This window comes from Salmo salar, chromosome ssa01, assembly GCF_905237065.1.
Source record: "Salmo salar chromosome ssa01, Ssal_v3.1, whole genome shotgun sequence".
Taxonomy (NCBI): Eukaryota; Metazoa; Chordata; class Actinopteri; order Salmoniformes; family Salmonidae; genus Salmo; species Salmo salar.
In genome coordinates, this window is record NC_059442.1 from 72,451,891 (window position 1) to 72,475,568 (window position 23,678).

At 44.0% G+C, this 23,678-nt stretch overlaps 1 protein-coding gene across 5 annotated transcripts; it reads right to left on the reverse strand.

The window, feature by feature from the left end:
* Positions 1–792: 792 nt before the first annotated feature.
* atl2 (atlastin GTPase 2) lies at positions 793–23,068 on the reverse strand. 5 transcript variants are annotated; one of them, XM_045721878.1, is made up of 16 exons: positions 22,678–22,773; positions 17,974–18,068; positions 16,572–16,933; positions 7,483–7,626; positions 7,210–7,314; positions 6,976–7,026; positions 6,807–6,863; positions 6,606–6,698; positions 6,000–6,138; positions 5,672–5,799; positions 5,500–5,556; positions 5,309–5,380; positions 4,806–5,237; positions 2,641–2,655; positions 2,261–2,510; positions 793–2,011 (listed from the first exon to the last, which is right to left on the reverse strand). In XM_045721878.1, exons 2-15 carry the CDS (start codon positions 18,032–18,034, stop codon positions 2,400–2,402), a joined length of 1,827 nt encoding a protein of 608 aa, XP_045577834.1. In that variant the 5' UTR covers positions 18,035–18,068; positions 22,678–22,773; the 3' UTR covers positions 793–2,011; positions 2,261–2,399. The 5 variants fall into 5 exon arrangements, with proteins under 5 accessions (XP_045577834.1, XP_045577830.1, XP_045577828.1 ...); XM_045721874.1 differs by lacking the exon at positions 17,974–18,068 and having other exon boundaries at positions 22,678–23,068; XM_045721872.1 differs by lacking the exon at positions 17,974–18,068 and having other exon boundaries at positions 7,483–7,623; positions 16,572–16,939; positions 22,678–23,059.
* Between the last annotated feature and the right edge of the window lie 610 nt (positions 23,069–23,678).

The window sequence follows — 23,678 nt, forward strand, 5'->3', positions numbered from 1 at the left end:
TCTGCCTCTCTTGGCCCCAATAGGTATTGCATACCCACACTGACATGGAAAGGGATTGAAGTTTAAACAATGTCGAATATAGTCCATGCCAGAACATTGCTTCGTGTTTTTGGACCTCCTTAATTGTCGTCTGTAGACAAACTAACATTGTAGAGCCAAGTGCGTCATTCATTTGTTAGACCACAACTATCCTGGCATTAAGGGCAGACATTTCCCAGTGCAGCAGTGTCACTAACATATCTGCTCTGTCCCAGCCAATTGTCAGCCTGGACAAGGACAGCTCTTCTTGTGACAATGCCCTCTGGCTACATATACACACACCCCGTTTTATACAAAGAGGTCTGTTGTGGTAGTTTGAGAATCAAACACTAAAAGGGACAGTGGATTGAATTGTGGGGTCTATCGCCAACCAAAAGACAAACCATAACTTTGGGTTCCAAGGCACTGCATCTGTGCTAGAGGCATCACTACTGCCTGGAATCAAACCAGGGTCTATCACAACCGGCCGTGAGTGGAGTCCCATAGGGTGGCGCACAATTATCCCAGCGTCATCCGGGTTAGGGTTTGGCTGGGGTAGGCCTTCATTGTAAATAAGAATTTGTTAACTGATTTGCCTAGTTTACTTATCAATGAAACCAGTGTAAACTGGGTGGAAGGTAGGTCAAAAACAAAGCTCTACGATAGCAAACCTCACTTTGGTGTTGAACTTCCTTGGCTTTCTACTTACTGTATTGACATCAACTGGAATGCTGTGAATTTAGCCTTTGTTCCAATAAACAAAAAGGAGTCATGAACAGTAAATTATTGATTTTAATCATTAAGGTCAATGTACTCATTATTGAAAAATAAATTACAGTAAAATTAAAATGCAAAAAGACATTCGGCCCACTCAAATTCCTGAAAGCGTTGTCCAAGGTGGAATTGAAGTGCTCTAGCCTCGAGTTTGTTTACATACTGGTATAGTAGAAAGAAAATGCGCAATTTTACATGTAAGACCAATCACAAAACATTCCATAACAAATCACTTAGGCCAATCCCCCCAAAAAAGCCATAACACTATAAAATGTATACAAAGTTTCAATGTGTCATATACATCATGCCTTATTTGTAAAACAAGACTGCACAAACTGGCACGTTCCTAGGCGAGACAGTTGTGGATGGAATTGGTACTAAGGTGTTGGCATAAATGATCAGTGCTGTATTAAGAGAAAAACATGCTAGATTTGCAATACCTTTGATCACTCCCACTATACTTGTGGGTTTAAGAAAAACAAGTTAAATGGTCTGAATATTTCCCCACTAACCAATAGCTTTAACTCTAGGACCTATTCTAGCGCTATGCTATGTTGACCTAATACCATGCAGTGGTTAATACTGGTAGGTAGACGCTAAAGCAAGTTCAGTACCTTAAACAATGAGGCTCAAATGCTTCCTAAATCCACCACAGTTAAAAACCAAAAAATAACAGAAGATGGGGAGGAACAGACTGGCTACAGTATATGACCATGCAGATAGTTCAGCTTGCTTCCAAAGGCACAGCGTCAGAGCTGCATTTTCCTGAATTTCCCTTGAAACCCAAGCAACTGCAATCTGTTTAATGACAGTATTAGAAACTAAAACCGGGCCAGCAAAACTGACAACTCTTCATTTAAAATCCTGGGTGTGGGTGGGGTTGCATCTACAAAATGGCACATTCGAGAAATGGGTCCAATTTTGGTAAAGGCAGGAGAAGACTGGCAACTCCACTTAACTCACTGATTGTCCACCTCCCAACAGAAGGGATCTGATAGAGAAGCCAGCAGTAACAGGACACTACAGCAGACGGGGGTGGGTATACTTTGGTTTGCACAGTTCTAGGGCTTAGCACACTGAGTGGGTGAGTGGATGGCGGGGGGGGTCAGTGTGACTTGGCGTGCTGCGTGACCTGTTCTGTCAGACTGGCTCTGATGGAGTTGACCACAGTCTGTCTAACGTTATCCTCCATATATTGCTCACTCAGAGGCTTCAACACCTGGAGAGGAGAGAGCACAGGGGGACATGACTGAATCAAAATCAATAGAAAAGAACATGACAATAAGGACAAAGGGATCGAAAGAAAGGAGTGAAAAAATATTTACTGTCCAACATGCAGACCGAAAACAATGATCGTTTAAAACAAGAATTCAATGTAACTCAGATCATGGCAACTGAAAAAATATCTATCAAGTGTCAAGATGATTTATGCTGTATTTACAATCAGAAGAGTAGGTAGAGTGCCAACCTGCGCTCTACATGTAGGGTGAACCAGGCAGACAGCATCCCTATAATTAAGACCAGCCCCATAGGCCACAAGGAATGACAAGAGCAGAATGCAGATGCATTTGGAAATAAAGAGCCAAGCAGCTAGCCAGAAAGGCTAGTTAGTCAGTCTTGTCATTGTTGTTTGAGGATAGTCTCTTTCTCTGTGATGCTGGTAGGAAAAAGCTCCATGTGATTCGACTCTTGGCCGACTCGAAGAGTTTGGAAAGCACCTGGAGACGGGAGGTGAGGAATTAGCAGAGAAGAGCAACGTCAGCAGAGAGACACCCAAACAACCAAAGACAAAGAGTACACTGAACTGCACCAGGAACATGGGCAGGAAGGTAAACCTCCACCTCTCACCTTTCTGGAAGTCCTCTGTGAGGCAGAGAGGAGAGGGAGAGCAAGATCAGATTAAAGACAAACAGATCACCAGCTGATTGGACAGAGAAAGGGCAGGCTGAAGGCTGATTGGATAGTAAAGAAAGACAGTTAACGTCACATTCACAAGTATACTTAAATGCCTTTCTTGCAAGCTCTAAACCCAACAATGCAGTAACCAAAGGTAAAAAAAAAAAATAAGTTAATAAAAACTAGTAAGCCATAAAGTATATTGACCCCATTTTTTCATAGATTTTGTTACGATATAGCCTTATTCTAAAATTGATTAAATTGTCCCCCCCACAATCTACACACGGTACCCCATAATGACAAGGCAAAAACAGGTTTAGAATTTTTAGCAAATGTATTAAAAAAATTAGAATCACATTTACTTAAGTACTTTGTTGAAGCACTGTTGGCAGCAATTACAGCCTTGAGTCTTCTTGGGTATGATGCTTCAAGCTTAGTACACCTGTATTTGGAGTGTGTCTCCCCTTCTCTGCAGATCCTATCAAGCTCTGTCAGGTTGGATGGGTGCACAGCTGCTTTCAGTTCCTTCCAGAGATGTTAGATCAGATTCAAGTCCGGTTCTGGCTGGGCCACTCAAGGACATTCAGAAACTTGCCCTGAAGCCACTCCTGCGTTGGCTGTGTGCTTAGGTTCATTGTCCTGTTGGAAGGTGAACCGTCGCTCCAGTCTGAGGTCCTGAGCAGGTTTTCATCAAGGAACTTGCTGTACTTTGCTCTGTTCATTTTTCCCTTGATCCTGACTAGTCTCCCAGTCCCTGCCGCTGAAAAACATCCCCACAGCATGATGCTGCCACCACAGTTCCCTGTAGGGATGGTATTGGCCATGTGATGAGCAGTGCCTGGTTTCCTTGAGACGTGACGCTTAGCATTAAGGGCAAAGAGTTCAATCTTGGTTTCATCAGACCAGAGAATCTTGTTTCTCATGGTCAAAGTCCTTTAGGTGCCTTTTGGCAAACTCCAAGCAGGCTGTCATGTGCCTTTTACTCAGGAGTGGCTTCCGTCTGGCCACTCTAAAAGGCCTGATTGTTGGAGTGCTGCAGAGACAGGAAAAACTTCCAGAAGAACAACCGTCTCCACATAGGAACTCTTGAGCTCTGTCAGAGTGACCATTGTGTTCTTGGTCACTTCCCTGACCAAGGCCCTTCTCCCCCGATTGCTCAGTTTGGCTGGGCGGCCAGCTCTAAGAAGAGTCTTGGTGGTTCCAAACTTCTTCCATTTAAGAATGATGGAGGCCACTGTGTTCTTAGGGACCTTCAATGCTGCAATGTTTTAGATCTGTGCCTCGACACAATCCTGTCTCAGAGCTCTATGGACAATTTCACCAACCTTATGGCTTGGTTTTTGCGCTGACATGCACTGTCAACTGTGGGACCTTATATAGACAGGTGTGCCCCTTTCCAAATCATGTCCAATCAATTGAATTTACCACAAGTGGACTCCAATCAAGTTGTAGAAACATCAAGGATGATCAATAGAAACAGGATTCACCTGAGCTCAATTTCAAGTCTCATAGCAAAGGGTCTGAATACTTATGTTTAATACATTTGCAAAAACTTCTAAACCCATTTTTGCTTTGTCATTATGGGGGTATTGTTTGTAATTGATGAGGATTTTTTAATTTATCTTAATCGATTTTATAATTAGGCTGTATTGTAACAAAATCTGGAAAAAGTGAAGGGGTCTGAATACTTTCCGACTGCACACAGGGTCAGTTCCAATTCTATATTTACGATGTGCAGGGATACTGGACAGATAGAGGTAGATATGTATAGGGGTAAGGTGACAAGGCTAAACAGATAGCGATGCAGTAGCATATATGATTGTATGGGTGTGTGTGTGCGTGCGTAGAGTCCTGAATGTGTGAATAGAGACAGGGCAACAAAAAAATATAAGGGTCAACTCAGATAGTCCATGTAGCCATTTTGTTAGCTAGATAGAGTTCGGGGCTAATGAGGAACTAGAGGGCCCCTAGAAATCTGGAATCTGAGGGAAGGGAATCAATGTCACAGACAGGGGAGACAACGAGGAATTCTGGAAAGTCACTCATCTTAAACAAAAACACTTACAGTACTCTAATTCACTTATCCATACTTCCATCTTTAACATGAAAACACCCACCTGTTCCCAGAGTGTCTCTGCCAACAGGTCTATGATGGTGCCCACATCTCTGAACTCCCCTGAGTATTTTACATAGGCCCACATGCAGAGCATCATGAGGGCCATGCCCATGACCAGGTCGGCCAGCATGGCAATAGTGTTCATTCCGATGAAGCCGGTCAGCCCTGAGACGATGTAGGTGGCGAACATGACGACGAACAGCGTTGCGGGCGTGCGTGCGGCGTAGAAGATGTTCTTGCCCTCGTTGTGCTTGTGGAAGTTGGAGTAGGCCTCATCCAGCTCACCCTCTAGCTGCTCCTGGTATTTCTTGCAGAAGTCCTCTCCGCCCATCTTCTTCACGGAGCGGAACTGACGCAACGAGCACTCCTTGACCTCCTCGTGGCAACGTTCCAGGTCTGCAGGGGCGATGTAGGGCTTGTCCCCTCCACACACCTACCAGCGAAACACCACAGTTCAGAAACCAAACAAAATTACACTGACAAACTAGGGATGAACAAACCTACCATTTCCATGCTTTTGCTGTACATGTCTTTTGCTCCAGCAACCGCTGTAAGGTTGTTGGCTTCAGCCGTTGCCTAGGTAACATGGAAGAAAATATGAGCACAGTCAAACTCGGGAGGGTTTGAGCGGAATAAGAGACTCCACAGGCTTGCTCAAAACTATTAACATCAATGTTGAGCAAACCAATACAGACCTGTAACATTGACTTGGGATGAGGAAGCTCCTCCCCTTGATAGATCTTTATATAGGCCTGGGAAGTAAATGTAGAGAAATTAATTTCCGTTGTAAAGAGAAGACATTTTTAGAACACTTTCAGGCATTTCCAGTATTCGTGTTGCCATGGGAGAGGCAGAGCGCTTACTCGCCTTAAAATACTCCACTAGATCTCTGCAGGTCACTTTCGCCCCTCCAATCTCTTTCTCCACCAGGTTCTCAGGAGCCAGCAGTAAAGGCACCAGATTGCCCAGCGCCTCCTTGAAGTCACCATCAATGTCTACACAAACAGTCAGAAGCATTGTAAAGCCCAGAGCTGTCTCCATCCCGGGGTTAACTAAGCTTCCTCTCCACTTCAGTATTTCAGAAAAGGGTCAGGGAGTCACTGAGGATGGGATAATGTCGGGTGGATGGGGTTAGTGTCATATGGACGGGGGTCAGGGGGTGGAAAGGATAATTCTCCGTAGTGCAAGGCCTCACCTTTTAATCTTCCGTCAAACATGGGGTTAGTGGCCACCTTGAGGCCAGGGTGGGGCAGTAGGAAGCAACCGATGTTGGAGAAGCAGGAGTGGATATGTTTCCTCACGGTCTGCAGCTCCTCGTGCTGGTTCTGTTTCACCTGCAGAAACAAAGCGACACAGCTGTTACATAATATCCAAGAAAGACACTGGTCTTTTGTCCAATGTTACCCCACAAGCGGCCGTTGGCCCAATTGGAACATGATACCCAACATAACACAAGTCAACGCTTCCATACACGCGGCTCAGCTGTTACATGCAACCCAGTAAGACGGCTCAGCTGTTACATGCTACCCAACACATGGCATACAGTGAGTGGTATGATATCTACACTTCCAGATCCTCCTCTAAGAAGTGATACTGCAAGTCTCCTTCCATTCAGAGCTAAACTGAACAAAATTACTCATTACAATTCATCCAAGATTTTGAATTCAAACTAATTTTGTTCAGAACTGTAGTGGAAATTCCTCTCCTGAAAAGCCACACTGGACTAGACACCATGTTTAAATTTGGAGAAGCCCATTTTAGAATTACCCTTCACGGGCCTCATTCTCTCCTCCAGACCTACCTGCAGCCTCTTCTCTAGAAAGCGGTTCCCTCCCTCCAGTCCATAGTTGTGTTCGTATGGATAGCTCCAGTCTCTGATCAGGAACATGAGTGACTGGAACACAGGGTTACTGAGAATCAGTGCTCAGAATGGACAAATGTGCTCGTCAAAACTGTTGAGTATATTGAAGAAAGAATATCAATTTTCAGAACAGTAACATACCTGAAAGGGTTTTAGATAGATTTCCTCCAAAGCAAGCCGGCCGTATTCTGTGAAGAGCTAAACATACGGAGTAAAGACAATGGATGTTAGTCATCATAGCCCCAAGATTGTTTTCAAACACTAAAATGTGTAACGTTCTTATTAAGGTGAGGAGGACTGACGAACATACCTGGAGATGCTGAAGGTCATCCTCCTGAATATTCTGAGACAGGTTATACACCTGAAAACACACAATAATACCGTGAAATATCCTTTGTACGTAAGCCAGTTCTTGACAACATACAATTTCAAATCAGCAACGAACTAGGAACTCAACTGGCACAATATGTATGCACTCTTCTGTGTACATGATCAGTAAAATACTAATAACTCAGTCACAGGCAGGTCCATCCCATAGACTCACCTGTACAGAGCTGGTCATGGTGCTCAGGGCAAAAACTGTTGCACAGTCCTTTATGGTGGACTGGCTGTCAAAGGCTCCCTGTGTGTCCACTAACAGAACAGCAACCTGTCGAGGGTTAGGATACTGCAAGTCACCTTTAGTTGATCAAGACATGATGGAAATCCACTTAACGAAAGTACAGCCAATATGAGTTGCAGAGATGGACATAAGATCATAAACATATTAAGACAGTTCCTCTCAATTTCAATGGTTGTGTGTCAGAGTAAGGTTCACCTTGCTCCCATCTGGCTTGTTGACCACAAACACCTGACTCCAGACCTGGATCCCTGTGGTCTCCCTCTCACAGCCTCCTCTCCAGCTGAACCCTGTCAGAGGATCATCATCACCCCCCACCCACGAGTCTGACTGCTCCTGCTGCTGTGAGAGGACAAGAAAACAGAGTCATAGGTATAGAAAACCTAAACTAAGTTATTGATTTCTGTGGGCAAGTGTGTGTGTGTGTGTGTGTGTCATGTAGGTAATGTGGTAAAAGCCCTACAGTTATAAAATAAAAATAAAAATTTAGTACATGCATTTGCAAATTACCACCACCGGAGATCACTGTAGTATCATCCTTAGTACTAGTCCGCCTGAGATAATCGGGCTAATTTTACAGAACAGCCTGTGCCAAATGCAACATGTCAAACTCCGTTCAGTCTAGGCCACATGTCAAACCCATTCCACGGAGGACTGAGTGTGATGGTTCACACTCATCCCTTGTAATTGACTGATGAATTAAGGTGACTAATTATCAAAGAACTCCCCTCACCTTCTCTTTAATAACTACCTACATGTACATTACCTCGACACCTGTGCCCACGCACATTGACTCTGTACCGGTACCCCCGTGAATATAGACCCGCTATTGTCATTTAATGCTGCTCTTTATTTGTTATTCTTACTTAAGGTATTTTCTTAAAAAAATGCATTGCTGGTTAAGGGCTGGTATGTAAGCATTTCACAGTATGGTCTACACCGATTGTATTTGGCGCATGTGATAACATTTGTTTTGACCTGGTTGTCTAGGTCTTAATTTAAAAAAATTACGACACTAGGCCTTCCATGGAATTAATTTGAACCCCCTGGTCCAAAAAAATAAAGCTTAAGTCTGAAGGCTGTTATGAAAACAAGGCCATTAGAAGTGTGCGAGTTACTCTACAAGTGCCGACAAATCCCTGTAGAAAATGGAAGAGTAATGCAATGTTGCAGGTGTAGTAGCCTACAATGTGATTTGACTGAAAGTAACTAATTATGCAAAACTGTAGCTCCTTGGTACGACAAGAGTATGCGGCCCAGTGTTTCCCCTTCTAAGCTAACTAATGGAATTGTTAAGATGGTCATACCAAGGAACATGTAGACAAACGGTTTGGAATTTTAGGACCCCTTTAAGTAGATAGAAAATGCATACAATTATTTGATTAAACATTTGGCCTCACTGCTATTAGCACATAAAAACGCACTGAATAAACAGATTCATGCACAAAAAAAACATAAGTAAAAATGTATATTCTAAAGGAAGTTTGTTTTGAAGTGTCTGTACTATATCTGAGATGTATACCATAGACAGAAGGGGTAACCCAGCCATGTCACAGGGCTATAATGCTAAAGCATCCGTTTGAAATCTACAGTTGCTTGCGAAAGTATTCACCCCCCTCGGCATTTTTCCTATTTTGTTGCCTTACAACCTGGAATTAAAATAGATTTTTTGGGGGGGTTTGTATCATTTGATTTACGCAAATTATTTTTTGGGGGTGACAAACAAGAAATAAGAGGAACAGAAAACTTGAGCGTGTATAACTATTCACCCCCCCCCAAAGTCAATACTTTGTAGAGCCAACTTTTGCAGCAATTACAGCTGCAAGTCTCTTGGGGGTATGTCTCTATAAGCTTCGTACATCTAGCCACTGGGATTTTTGCCCATTCAAGGCAAAAATGCTCCAGCTCCTTCAAGTTGGATGGGTTCCGCTGGTGTACAGCAATCTTTGTATCATACCACAGATTCTCAAATTGGATTGAGGTCTGGGCTTTGACTAGACCATTCCAAGACATTTAAATGTTTTCCCTTAAACCACTCGAGTGATGCTTTAGCACTATGCTTAGGGTCATTGTCCTGCTGGAAGGTGAACCTCCGTCCCAGTCTCAGGAAAACTGAAACAGGTTTCCCTCAAGAATTTCCCTGTATTTAGTGCCATCCATAATTCCTTACCAGATTCCCAGTCCCTGCCGATGAAAAACATCCCCACAGCATGATGCTGCCACCACGCGTCACTGTGGGGATGGTGCTCTCGGGGTGATGAGAGGTGTTGGGTTTGTGCCAGAGTGTTTTCCTTGATGGCCAAAAAGCTAAATTTTAGTCTCATCTGACCCCGAGTACCTTCTTCCATGTGTTTGGGGAGTCTCCCACATGCCGTTTAGCAAACACCAAACATGTTTGCTTATTTTTTTCTTCTTTAAGCAATGTTTTTTTTTCTGGCCACTCTTCCGTAAAGCCCAGCTATGTGGCGTGTGCGGCTTAAAGTGGACAGATACTTCAATCTCCGCTGTGGAGCTTTGCAGCTCCTTCAGGGTTATCTTTGGTCCCTTTGTTGCCTCTCTGATTAATGCCCTCCTTGCCTGGTCTGTGAGTTTGTGGGTGGCTCTCTTGGCAGGTTTGCTGTGGTGCCATATTCTTTCCATTTTTGAATAATGGATTTAAATGGTGCTCCGTGGGCTGTTCAAAGTTTCAGATATATTTTAATAACCCAACCCTGATCTGTACTTCTCCACAACTTGGTCCCTGACCTGTTTGGAGAGCTCCTTGGTCTTCATGGTGCTGCTTGCTTGGTGATGCGCCTTGCTTAGTGGTGTTGCAGACTCTGGGGCCTTTCAGAACAGAGATATATACACATGAACTCAAAAAAGAAAACGTCCTCACTGCCAACTGTGTTTATTTTCAAACTTAACATGTGTAAATATTTGTATGAACATAAGATTCAACAGACAAACTGAACAAGTTCCACAGACATGTGACTAACAGAAATGGAATAATGTGTCCCTGAACAAGGGGGGGGTCAATCGGTTTCTGGTGTGGCCACGAGCTGCATTAAGTACTGCAGTGCATCTCCTCATGGACTGCACCAGATTTGCCAGTTCTTGCTGTGAGATGTTACCCCACTCTTCCACCAAGGAACCTGCAAGTTCCCGGACATTTCTGGGGGGGAAATGGCTCTAGCCCTCACCCTTCGATTCAAACAGGTCCCAGAGGTGCTCAATGGGATTGAGATCCGGGCTCTTCGCTGGCCATGGCAGAACATTGACATTCCTTTCTTGCAGGAAATCAGCCATACTGCTCGTTCTGTGCGTGGTGGCATTGTCATGCTGGAGGGTCATGTCAGGATCAGCCTGCAGGAAGGGTACCACATTTATTTTGGTGTTTGGTCAGAGTCAGTAGAAAGGCCTCTTCAGTGTCCTAAGTTTTCATAACTGACCTTAATTGCCTACCGTCTGTAAGCTGTTAGGGTCTTAATGACCGTTCCACAGGTGCATGTTCATTAATTGTTTATGGTTCATTGAACAAGCATGGGCAGTGTTTAAACCCTTTACAATGAAGATATTTAGATTTTTACAAATTATTTTAAAGACAGGGTCGTTTCTTTTTTTGCTGAGAGAGAGAGCATGTGACCGACCATGTGACCCGTGTGCAATCTAACTAATTATGTGACTGCTGAAGGTAATTGGTTGCACCAGATCTTATTTAACAATCTCCTCACCTTTAAAACAATTTTATTGCATTTCACCAATTTGGACTATTGTGTATGTCCATTACATAAAATCCTAATAAAATTCCATTAAAATTACAGGTTGTAATGCAACAAAATACGAAAAAAAGCCAAGGGGAATGAATAGATGGAAGGCACTGTATTCTCGCAACCAAATATGGTAATGAGAGGAAAATCCAGTCACAGGTATTGGGAGAGAATGGAACTACGTGAAAGGCCGACATTCTGCTAATTTTCTCATCTGATCAATACATTTTTATGTTCCCAAAAATGCAATGCACTAAGTTTTATAGACTTGACGCGTCGCCAAAGTTAAACAAATTGAATTTGTGCACACGCACACTTCAGAAGTGGAGTTCCTTAACGGAAATACATACAATGCGCCAATAGGATTTCGCTAGCTCGTGCTCGGCCCACCTTGCTTGTTCTGCCCACTATGTTTAATTTGCTCCCACTGTAAACACAGATTAACCATCTTGGTTTAGTTATAAATATCGTCAGATATGAAAGATCAGGAAAACACACACGCTTCCATATTTTTTTTTATAACTGGTACTAGGCTACTTTCAGACAAGTTGTGCAGCTTGTGGGCACCCATGCAATTTTTTTTTAAACTAGGTTCAACTTATTTTTGTATTATGCTAATTAGAAGCTCATCACTAAGCTAAGGATCATGGGACTAAACACCTCCCTCTGCAACAGGATCCTGGACTTCCTGACGGGCCACCCCCAGGTGGTGAGGGTAGGTAGCAACACAGCTGCCACGCTGATCCTCAACACTGGAGCCCCACAGGGGTGCGTGCTCAGTCCCCTCCTGTACTCCCTGTTCACCCCACGACTGCATGGCCAGGCACCGCTCCAACACCATCAAGTTTGCAGACGACACAGTGGTAGGCCTGATCACAGACAATGACGAGACTATAGGGAGGAGGTCAGAGACCTGGCCGTGTGGTACCAGAATAACAACCCATCCCTCAACGTAACCAAGACTAAGGAGATGACTGTGGACTACAGGAAAAGGAGGACCGAGCACAGCCCCAGTCTCATCGACAGGGCTGTAGTGGAGCAGGTTGAGAGCTTAAAGTTCCTCGGTGTCCACATCAACAAACTAGAATGGTCCAAACACACCAACACAGTCGTGAAGAGGGCACGACAAAACCTATTCCCCCTCAGGAGACTGAAAAGATTTGGCATGGGTCCTGAGATCCTCAAAAGGTCCTACAGCTGCAACATCGAGAGCATCCTGACTGGTTGCATCACTGCCTGGTAAGGCAATTGCTCGGCCTCTGACCGCAAGGCACTACAGAGGGTAGTGCGTACGGCCCAGTACATCACTGGCTAAGCTGCCTGCCATCCAGGACCTCTACACCAGGCTGTGTCAGAGGAAGGGCCTAGAAATTGTCAAAGACCGCAGCCACCCCAGTCAGACTGTTCTCTACTACCGCATGGCAAGCGGTACCGCAGTGCCAAGTCAAGGACAAAAAGGCTTCTCAACAGTTTCCACCCCCAAGCCATAAGACTCCTGAACAGGTAATCAAATGGCAACCAGACTATTTGCATTGTGTGCCCCCCCGTGATTTCCACAGGACCACAGAAATTGACGAGGGTTAAAAAGAAATCCGACAGTGCAATTAAACAAGAATATTAGTGCGTGCAAGAGCAGACTTTAGATAACAAGCTTTAGTTCTATTGTCTCTCGGTCTCCTCCCTCTGTGGATGTCAACCAGTCCAGTCAGTCAATCTAACTGCCACACACACGGAAGAGCAGACTCTCTCCAGCAGGCAACGTGACTGGAATGGAGTGTTCAAATTCTAGGCCATAAAAAGAGCACAGATGTGCAGACACCAGGAGGAAATTAAATGATTAATCTACAGGTTATAACCTGCTGGAGAATAACATGGCGGATACTCAACGATCTCTGCAGTTCTTTCGGTTCATTCTGGACTGGAACTAGTGCAACACAGAGCAATCCTGAAAACCTGACCCTGGATGAGATTGAGTGCATCGTCGTCTCAAAGAAAACAATAAGCAATCACTGCGAGCCATTTTGTCAGACTTTACTTCTGTCCTCAGCTCATTCAGTGTCTCAGACTTGAGATTAACAGACCCAGGTAGGCAGGGAATCTAGCAGCAGTCTACAGTGACATTGAGTGTGAGGCAGCTTCAAATCAAATCATTGACCGATACCGCGTCAATGTGCGGGGGTACTGGTTAGTCAAGATCATTTGTACATGTTGGTAGGTGTAAATTGAGAGCTAATAAACAGTGATTAGCAGCAGCGTAAAAACAGGGGGGGAGAAAATCTATTAAAAATAGTCAATTTTATTCATTTTTCAGTAGGCTTAGGGGTAGAAGCTGATAAGGAGCATTTTGGACCTAGACTTGGTGAGAACAGTCTGACTTGGTGACTGGAGTCTGAAAAAAACTATTTAAAAGAGCAGAATATAATGATATCCCTTTCCCAAGTTTCCTGACATACACTACATGACCAAAAGTATGTGGACACCTGCTTATCAAACATCTCATTCCAAAATCATGGGCATTAATATGGAGTTGGTCCTCCCTTTGCTGCAATAACAGCCTCCACTTTTCTGGGAAGGCTTTCCACTAGATGTTGGAACATTGCTACGGAGACTTTCATTCAGCCACAAGAGCATTAGTGAGGTCGGGCACAGATACTGGGCGATTAAGCTTGGCTTGTAGTCAGCGTTCCAATTCATCCAAAAGGTGTTCGATGGGGTTTGTGCACAGGGGCATTGTCATGCTGCAAGAGGGAAGTGCCTTCCCAAATGGTTGCCATAAAGTTGGAAGCACGGAATAATCTAGAATGGCATTGTATTCTGTAGTGTTAAGATATCCCTTCACTGAAACTAAGGGGCCTAGCCCAAACCATCCATATATTGTGGCAAACCTCTTCAAAGTTAGGAGCGTTTGTCACAAATTAAGTGGGAAACTGTCACCAAAGTCAGCCCAGAATGAAAGTTATTTCGAACATGACAGTACCTGTGTGTTTGTTTCGCTGTCCTGGTCCACCCAGGCCGCAGGTAAGGTCAAGGATAGCAGGGTTCGGTACACAAATCTGGTTCTCGGTAGGTCCAGGTCTAAACGCCAACAGGTAAATCCAAAACAGTCCAGCTCGTACACGGTAAAACCAGCCAATGTAGATTGTCTCTTTCTCTATGGTTCATAGATCCTTCCCGCCCTCTCTCCCTTCCTGGTTTTTCTTGACCCTTTATCTGTGGGTCGGCTCCACCTTCTGAGGGTTCCCCTTGCTCCTGGGAATTGTAGTTTTGGCAGTCGGCCATTTTGTGATCTGTAGTTCTGATCGGGGTGGCCATTTTAGTGATCGGGCAGAGCCCGTTTATTAGTTCTGCCCTCACATATCCACCATTTATCACTCGACCCCCTTCTTTGCCACAATATATACACATACATTTTTTTTTTTTTAAAACAGCCCCGGACCATTATTCCTCCTCCAAACTTTACAGTTGGCACTACGCAGTCAGGCAGCATTCTCCTGGCATCCGCCAAACCCAGATTTGTCCGTCGGACTGCCAGATGAAGAGTGATTCATCAAACCAGAGAACGCGCTTCCACTGCTACAGAGTCCACTGGCAGGGAGCGTTACACCACTCCAGCTGGAGCTTGGCATTGTGCATGGTGATTTTAAACTTGTGTGCGGCTGCTCGGCCATGGAATCCCCATTTCATGAAGCTCCCGACAAAGTTATTGTGCTGAAGTTGCTTCCAGAGGCAGTTTGGAACTCTGTAGTCAGTGCTGCAACCGAGGACAACCGATTTTTACGGGCTATGCACTTCAGCAGTCGGTGGTCTGCCACTTTGCGGCTGAGCCGTTGTTGCTCCTAAATGTTTCCACTTCACAATAACAGCACTTCCAGTTGACCGGGGCAACTCTAGCAGTGCCGTGGCGGAGATCTTTGGGCTATACTTGGCCTTGTCTTAGGACGGTAAGTTGGTGGTTGGAGACATCCCTCTAGTGGTGTGGGGGCTGTGCTTTGGCAAAGTGGGTGGGGTTATATCCTGCCTGTTTGGCCCTGTCCGGGGGTATCATCGGATGGGGCCACAGTGTCTTCTGATCCCTCCTGTCTCAGCCTCCAGTATTTATGCTGCAGTAGTTTATGTGTCGGGGGGCTAGGGTCAGTCTGTTACATCTGGAGTATTTCTCTTGTCTTATCCGGTGTCCTGTGTGAATTTAAATATGCTCTCTCTAATTCTCTCTCTTTCTTTCTCTCTCTTTCTCTCTCTCGGAGGACCTGAGCCCTAGGACCATGCCTCAGGACTACCTGGCTTGATGACTCCATGCTGTCCCCAGTTCACCTGGCCGTGCTGCTGCTCCAGTTCCAACTGTTCTGCCTGCAGCTATGGAACCCTGACCTGTTCACCGGACGTGCTACCTGTCCCAGACCTGCTTTTTTCAACTCTCTAGAGACAGCAGGAGCGGTAGAGATACTCTCAAAGATCGGCTGTGGAAAAAGCCAACTGACACTTACTCTTGTGTTACTGACTTGTTGCACCCTTGACAACTACTATGATTATTATTTGACCATGCTGGTCATTTATGAACATCTTGGCCATGTGCTGTTATAATCTCCACCAGGCACAGCCAGAAGAGGACTGGCCACCCCTCATAACCTGGTTCCGCTCTAGGTTTCTTCCTAGGTTTTGGCCTTTCTAGGGAGTTTTTCCTAGCCACCGTGCTTCTACACCTGCATTGCTTGCTGTTTGGGGTTTTAGGCTGGGTTTCTGTACAGCACTTTGAGATATCAGCTGATGTAAGAAGGGGTATATAAATACATTTGATAGCAACGCATGTGGCTGAAATAGCCGAACCAACTAATTTAAAAAGAGGTGTCCACACACACTATATATATAAAAATGTGTGTGAAATGACATGAAGATAGCGATAATCTAGCAGTCTAGGAATGGAAGATGTATTTTGGGGGAAGTAAAGAGCCTGAAGGAATTTCACACCACTAAATGTATCCCAATGGAAAAATTTTTGAATAATATCTATGTAGAGCCATTAGCTGACTTCCTGTTACAGCGGTTTTATAAACCCCTAGATGGACATTATGTGCAGCAGACAATAAGGTGTGTAAGTGTCTCATTAATCTGGGAATACAGGACTCTAATAAAGGGTTAATTCAGGATCTCCAAACTTCTTTACAAATGTTGGTATTGAACCGACAACCCAAGAGATGACCCTGAAAAAGGTTGCAGCGTTACATAACACCTTTTAATTCACACTACCCTCAGGGTTATGTTAATGACTTGAAAATAGATTGTCTTTTTGCTGTGAACTGTGGTTAAAAGCACTTGCTGGCAGCATCGACAAAGTTGTTAAATTGGTTCTTGCTTAACAAAATCTTCAACCGGATCTGCGTGATGAACGACTCCATTTAGGGCCCTGAGTTTATTTAGCCTAATCTAGAAGTAGGGCCAGAGTTTTTTTTCCAGGTCAGGTCACAGTCAGAGAAATATCAGTATTCTATATAACACAGTGAATTGTATGTACTGTAGGTATAAGTGTGAACCTGGTTTTACCTGGTTGAGCATGTATCGGAGCATGAAGTCCAGCAGGAAGGACTTGCCCTTGCGGAAGGCCCCGGCGACAGACACCACCACCACATTGAGGTCTCTGACATCCTCCTGCAGTAGGAGCTTCTCCAGGGCCTCCGTGTCCAGCTCAAATTTGTGGTCGTCCTCGTGGGCCAGGACTATCTGGATGGGCCGAGCCTTCTCCTCCAACCCCACCACAGGCTCCTCTTCAATTGGCTGCTCCCTAACATGACTCAGCTCTGGGGCCTGTTCCCACTCATCTGTCTCGCTGTCAGCCTCTACCCGAGGCGCTATCCTGGGACGAGGCCTCCGATCTGGCAGGGACAGAGGAACATCCTCCACCACACCTGCACCTGACAGAACAGGACACACAGGTTTCATGCTGTTAAGAGCAGGGAGAGGGCAACAGTGCACATGGTGTAGTTTAAACATCACAAGGAAAGGTTTTAGAGAGAACTGTAGTCGGTGTCCTCTCAAAACAAATTAGTCGTTAGTCTTATCTTAGAGGATTCCAGCATCTGAACTTCAATCACCCTAAGACATTTTCCACATTATTGAACATTCCATGACAATTCCTGGCCATGGTATTTGTTGCATGCTGCCAGTACATTGCCACAGGCCTGCACTGCACACACTTGGGTATTAGGAAACGTATTGGCGAAAGGGGGACAAAAGCCAGTGGTATTGTGAGATGAATGTACTAGGCCTTAATATGGTCATACTTGGCCCAGTGTCTATAGCACCTACACTACGCAGTATATTTTATGTATCAAGGCTATAACCTCAGGGAGATCAATGTCACAAAAGGAAAGCATTTCAGTTTTACTTTTTAATATTTCCCAGAAAGGGTGTCTAATGAAGGCATTCCCTTTCTAGAAACGTGTGAGAATCGCTCTACATCAGACGTCACTTTATCACAGTAGACAAACGCCTAAACCAACACCCTGGGAACTGGTATGACTGCTAGTGCTCATGCAAACAAGCATCCTACAACTGCCATCGCAATTAGACAACAACAAAAAACTGGTTGTGTTTCAAGGAGACCTTTGGAAAGTATGGTTCACAACATACCAGAAACACCAAGCAAGACTCCAAGGAAAACGGCAATCTGCCCATTGACATTTTCCTCAGAGCTGACAGTCTTACAAGACGTGTGTGATTTGAACACGTCGAAGAACAGCCATCATACCTAATAACAACCCCATCCAAAGCTCAGAGTGAGGATTTGGTGTAAGGCAGGTTTGAACGCTGGGTGCTGGGCTGTTCTTTGCCGAACAGCAGTGGGCTGACTGGGAACTATGGCTGATGCCAGGAGAGGGGTTGCCGAACAGAAGGTATGAGAGAACAGGACAGCATTCTCCGGAGCATTCTGCGGAGCAGAGCTTACACCGAAGAGGCATCCTGCTGATTCTGGTGTACTGACTGTCTCGCCTGCCAACAGAGAGCATTCACTGTAGGTTTGAGACCGCTAGATAAACAACGCTGTACAAAAAAAAAAAAGAGGACAAGTCAAACACTAAAATCACACCAAACAGTAAGCCAGAGACTAACAGTGGTTTATGAATGTATTCTACAGCTAGACAGACATCCATCACAGAGTTGGTTTTTTAGCCTCAGTGACAGTAAAGCTGAATTTATATACAAACAAGTCAGGACAAAAGCCCCAGCTCCTGACACCTCAGTATTTCCACACATGGGCAGACAAGCAATTTACACCAGTCTGATTAATAATCACCTGCAACATGTGCGGAGTAGCATGATAGAGGGTCAGGATGAGAAATGGAAGGGTCGCTGGGAGAATCAGGTAAAGCCATTTAACTTGTTGCCAGACTGCTCTGAACTTTATTCACATATAAAATGACGGTACTTAACGTCCCGCGTCAGTCCAGCATAAAAGGATAACCCAAACATACACCCCTCTTAGCCCAATATTGGACTAAAGGCCCCTAACGTTACTCCTTAGTCCAAGGACCTTACATATTCTGTTTAAAAGGTGAATTGGCTATGGAAGACAAAACAGCCAAATACACCATCTAAAACGTCAAGGTTCTAGAAACAAATCTCTACACTCATACCACAACAAAATTATTTCACAAATTAAAAGCAGTTTTAGCAGATGCAGCCAAAAGTATTTTTCAGTGACCACACGTCTGTGGTGTCCGTCTTCCGTTTACACACAGGTGTTCAGAAAAGCAGATAGAAGGAAAAATCGGTGGACTACCTGGCTGTTTTCCCTAAACAAGCACTGTAACATGGAAATATGGCCATGTGGGTACGCTAACCCTATAAAGTTATCAATTTAACCTTAACATTATTTCTCACCGATATGAAAGATGGTTATTATGCTTCCAAAACCGTACCAAGTGATGTGTGTTAATGTTTAGACCGAGCGGCGCGGCTCTTAACAAAAACTCCCCCCCCCTAAAGAAGACGCCTTCGTCCAATGACTCGAGTAATGTAACCGAGTCATGACCAAGGACTAGGGCCCTCTACGCGTCCATTAAGGCAGTGGAATAAGTAGCTGTAGTCAGCAGAATTAAGTGCCAATGCTGTTATAGGAGCCAAACGAGAGCCAAAACATACACTACAGGGACTGGGCTGCTGAGCATTCCTATAGGGCTGATGGGAAGAAACCATTTACTGCGAGTGCTGCTGAGGGAAGCTAGAGGTTAGGCTAATACACAGTCCAATCCCTCTAGCTTTGAGCAAACTGAGACGTATCCAAAAATGTGCAGGCTTATCATTACTTTTATCTTTCCACAGTTTTCTCCTGTTGCATCGCATCAGCCCTGATCAGGGTCTATTGGCAGGCCATGTATGGAGGTCTACATTTCAGCTCAGTATCTGAAACAGCTCTCCCGCTCCCCTTTACTACATCTGAAGCCTTGAGAAGCCACGACAACACTTAGCCACGTGTCTATGTGGGAATTTTCATCAGAGGAAAGGAACATTTCATACAAAGCAAAACCCCAGTCCCACTATCCTTTTTGGAGACACTGCGGACTGGTGCCAACTCCCTCTCTGGACCGGAGTCAAAGAGGGTAAATGCTCATCTGCATTCTTGTTTGATTTTTTTAATGAATAATCTATCATATCCCCCATTTGCACAAAATACTTACTTTCCAACACGCAATACAATATTTCAACCACTAGCAGATGTGCATACGCATGGTCTAAAGTTTGCGGTGAGGTGAGCACATTCTTACGTCAAGTTAAATTGTTATAAATGCCAACTTTTGCGTGAAAACTGGCGCACACACATTTTGGGGTATATTTTATACGTACGCACAGCTTATAAAATGAAGCTCCTGTAACCCAAGGACGAAGTGCATCCCCAGTGAGTTAACTATTGCCACAAACAAAGCCAGCTGTATTTTGCACTTATACAAGTGGCATGTCACAAAGCTAAAGGATTTAAGAGACACATATTACTGAAATGTCAAAAATAACCTGTGTTATCTTCAGAATCTTCAATTTTCCTGCTGACTGATTTCTGTACACATCAACATTGGTACACAAATAATTGTGCCAGATTGTGACTGCTGTTCTGTGAGAAAGATGTTAGCTAAGGTTGAAAGGAATTTTGCCCATGTGTAACCAATAGATTAGAACAGCTGAGAAAATGTAGCTAAGGCTACACATCTATCACGTTACAATAGAGTTGATGACAGCCGTTACACCTGAGGGGGCGAGAAAACGCATCTGGTGTTTTCTCCTTGCTTCAATCAAGGAATCTGACGCAAGGACACAGAATAGCAATGCAAAACCAGAGGAGCAAAGATTTTCCTTTTCTATATATTAAGCCTACTTTGGTGACCAGTTAACATTAGGCCTAGTTGAACTAGGTTTCAGTTACACTGCAAGAAGACTAAAGTCGCCACTGGCTATTTCAAGAGGGGAACATTAGATTCAAAGAAAAAGCCAGAGGGTCCCTAACTTTACACAAATAACTTATGGCCTGGTTGTCTAAATCAAAAACGAGTTCAAACTAATAACACCCCACTTTTAATATCCCAAACAGCAGGGTTAACAAGAGAATGTTAGCTAGCAAGAAAAGAAAGCTTGTTGTGCCAAGCTAGCTTGAAGAGGGATGTAATTGTTTTCAATTAGAGTAAACAGTAAACGTCGTTGAGGCTGGCAGTAAATGCAGTCAGACGCCACGGTAGTTGGGACTTGCCGCCAGAGTTAAAATATTTCAACTTTTGCAGTAGCGTTGTTTTCTACTGGATGTTTACTGAAATCACTATAGCAGCGCATAGCGTCGTGCTGTCTTGCCATCACCATCTTTCTTGTCCTGTTATGTCGACTGGTAGGACGTTTTTACGGCCCTCGTCTAAAAGCAGCATTATGCTCTCTCAGATCTCAATTCTTATTAGCCAATGCCAGTCACGTGATCGGGTCATTCTCACAGGCATCACAGCTTTGAAGTAGGCTAATAGTAAAGACCGACAAATATTCCAAACAGACTCTGGGACAGTTGCGGGAGGATAGATCCCAAATTAATACAACCACAGTATACAAAAAAAAATAATATTTTTTAAAGCAATGAGGCTGATGCAACAGATCAGAACATTTTGCTGATTTTTTATTTATTTTTGTACATTATAAGGGCAGCAATGCACACGGCTGGCTAAACGTGAAGGTTCCAAAATGCAACTGCCGGGAAAACATCGTTCTCCAATGCGCACCACAACTGCATGCTGTTTCATGAGAGATGAAAATATCCTTTCTAAATGTAAAAAAATGGGAAGATCTAAAGATGCAACTACCATATGACTAGGAGTGTGTCTTTGGCTGCTGGACAATGAAAGAAAGTTGAGAACATGAGAAATACTGGTGTCAATGGTATGAGGAAGTGTTCAAATAATCATATTAACATGCCTGTGGTCGGAACACAGTACGACATACCTCAATAAAAACATCCAGGTTTTAAACAATTACATTTAAATAGTGTAAACATTTTGACTCTAGGGCGAGGTGGGCGATGTTGCGGTGCGCAACAGGCACTACCCTTCCTCTCCTATCTGAACAAACAGTGCCTCGAGTATGACATAAACAAGCCTTCAGACAAGTGGTCACCAACCTGTGTAAAGAGGACTTTTGCAGTCATAAAGCAAATAGAGATCTACCATTCCCCCAAAAATATTTATATATTTTTTTGAAAACAGGTCTTCAATTTTAACATTAATCTAATTAAAACAGCTCAGTTATGTGCAGTATGCAGGCCTAATACGTTACCACAGCATATTGGCTATATGCCTGGCCTGACAATATCGTTCTTCTCAGATCATATTTCAAAACTCAAGCTATGATCACAAAATCGATCCGTTTGTGCTTTTTTATTATACTAGACTGATGGTACCTGCATCGGATGGTCATGGTGATTTTCAAGAAAAACAACTTGGTAAAAAATAAATAAAAGTCAGTGATGTTCAGGTCGGAAAGTCGGGGCTTGTGTAAGCGTAACAGGGGAAGAAGTGCAGGTCATCAACTGGAGGCACACGGGGTATGGATCTGCTACATGAATTGTATATTTTTTATCCTACTGATATGAAAAATAAGGGTAGGTTATTTTGACAACCGCTTTGCAAGTGATGATTGACGTTAACAAAACGTTGAAACCCAGCGAAACTAACCGCTGAAAACCCTATGGAGAAACTGGTTTCGAGAGGGCTTACTGCAAGGAAACTGTTAGTGACAGCTGGTTCGATAACGTTACATTACTTAGCCAACACATGTTCCTACAACCATAGATGCATGTCAATTACAACTCTCGTATGAAATGCAAAAAGTACCCCACTGTCTGGGGCTGAAGAACAGCGGGCAACACGAGTAGTCTGAAATGACGGACCAGGTGAGGTGAGTGACGGCTGGTCTGCACAAGTGGGGACGAATTAACTAGCATAGCTAATAGCTAAGCTACACAATACAATACACCTTTCACTGGCCGGGTCCTGTAAAAGTAAAAACATAGCTTGGCTACTGGAGGTTTCGACACTCAGGAGAAACAACTCCAAACGAGGTACATTTCAGTTCGTCAGTCTCAAGCACATATCCAACTCCGATATTTTCTTGCTATATAAAACGTTACCTTCGTCAAAGACGTGTCTTTTGTGGTTTTGTTCGAAATGATTCCTCTTACTCAGCCCGCTCAATCTCACCTCCGCCATCTTGTCCTGTTTAAATTAAAATAGTCACACGTAGCTGACGTCAAAGAACCCAGTTTCGCTGCTTTCTTTTTGGAAGTTCACGTTGCCTGATGGTTATCTGCTGGGTCCTAAGAAAGATCTTGTACAGTACACCATCAGTGGCTGATGTCCAATCAGTGTTTTAAAGTAACTAAGTAAAAATACTTTGAAGTACTACTTAAGTCGTTTTGGGGGGTATCTGTACTTGACTTTACTATTTATATTTTGACTAGGCATACTTTTACTCCACTACATCCCTAAAGAAGGGGAACCGTGGTATATTGCTATTTACTACAAACCCTGAGTTGCCTTAGTGCTATTATAAACTGGTTACCAATGCAATTAGAGCAGTAAAAATAAATGTTTCGTCATACTGGTGGTATACGGTCTGATATACCACGGCTTTCAGCCAATCAGCATTCAGGACTCGAACCACCCAGATTTTAAGGAGCTATACAGAGCCCTCCTCTTTGTTACAAAATACGGGAGGCGCACGGCGACGCGGTAGGGAGCTCAATTTGGCCTCTGCATGCCTCCACAATTGTAAACTCTGACCACATTTTCAGATCACGCAGAAATGGGCTTTTATGCACTAATGCCATATAGCCTAAAATAACGAAAGAAAAACTTAAATGCACAAGAATGATACCTTCCCTTCGTCCACACAATATTTAATGATCCTAAACCCGCCCGCCCTGCGGCAGGTTGAGTCAACCCGCGCATCACTAATGCTATCAATATATCAGTATACTGCCTCTTGTGGACTCTAAACACAAAATCCTGTGAGTGTTGGAGTGTGCCCCTGGCTGTCCGTAAAATAAAAACAATACAATTGTGAGGGTAGCAGACGGATAGGAGTAATAACAAACAAAATATAACTACTGTAAAATAGATTGTGTCCATA

What these genes read in the sequence shown, in the direction of transcription:
- atl2 (XM_014205955.2), bottom strand. Translation starts at nt 22,756, where the DNA reads ATGGCGGAGGTGAGATTGAGCGGGCTGAGTAAGAGGAATCATTTCGAA. An exon ending in AAGACACGTCTTTGACGAAG is followed by an intron (nt 16,940 to 22,677) that starts GTAACGTTTTAT and finishes CTGTTCTGTCAG; the next exon opens with GTGCAGGTGTGGTGGAGGAT. An exon ending in TCTATCTAAAACCCTTTCAG is followed by an intron (nt 6,699 to 6,806) that starts GTATGTTACTGT and finishes CCTGTGTTCCAG; the next exon opens with TCACTCATGTTCCTGATCAG.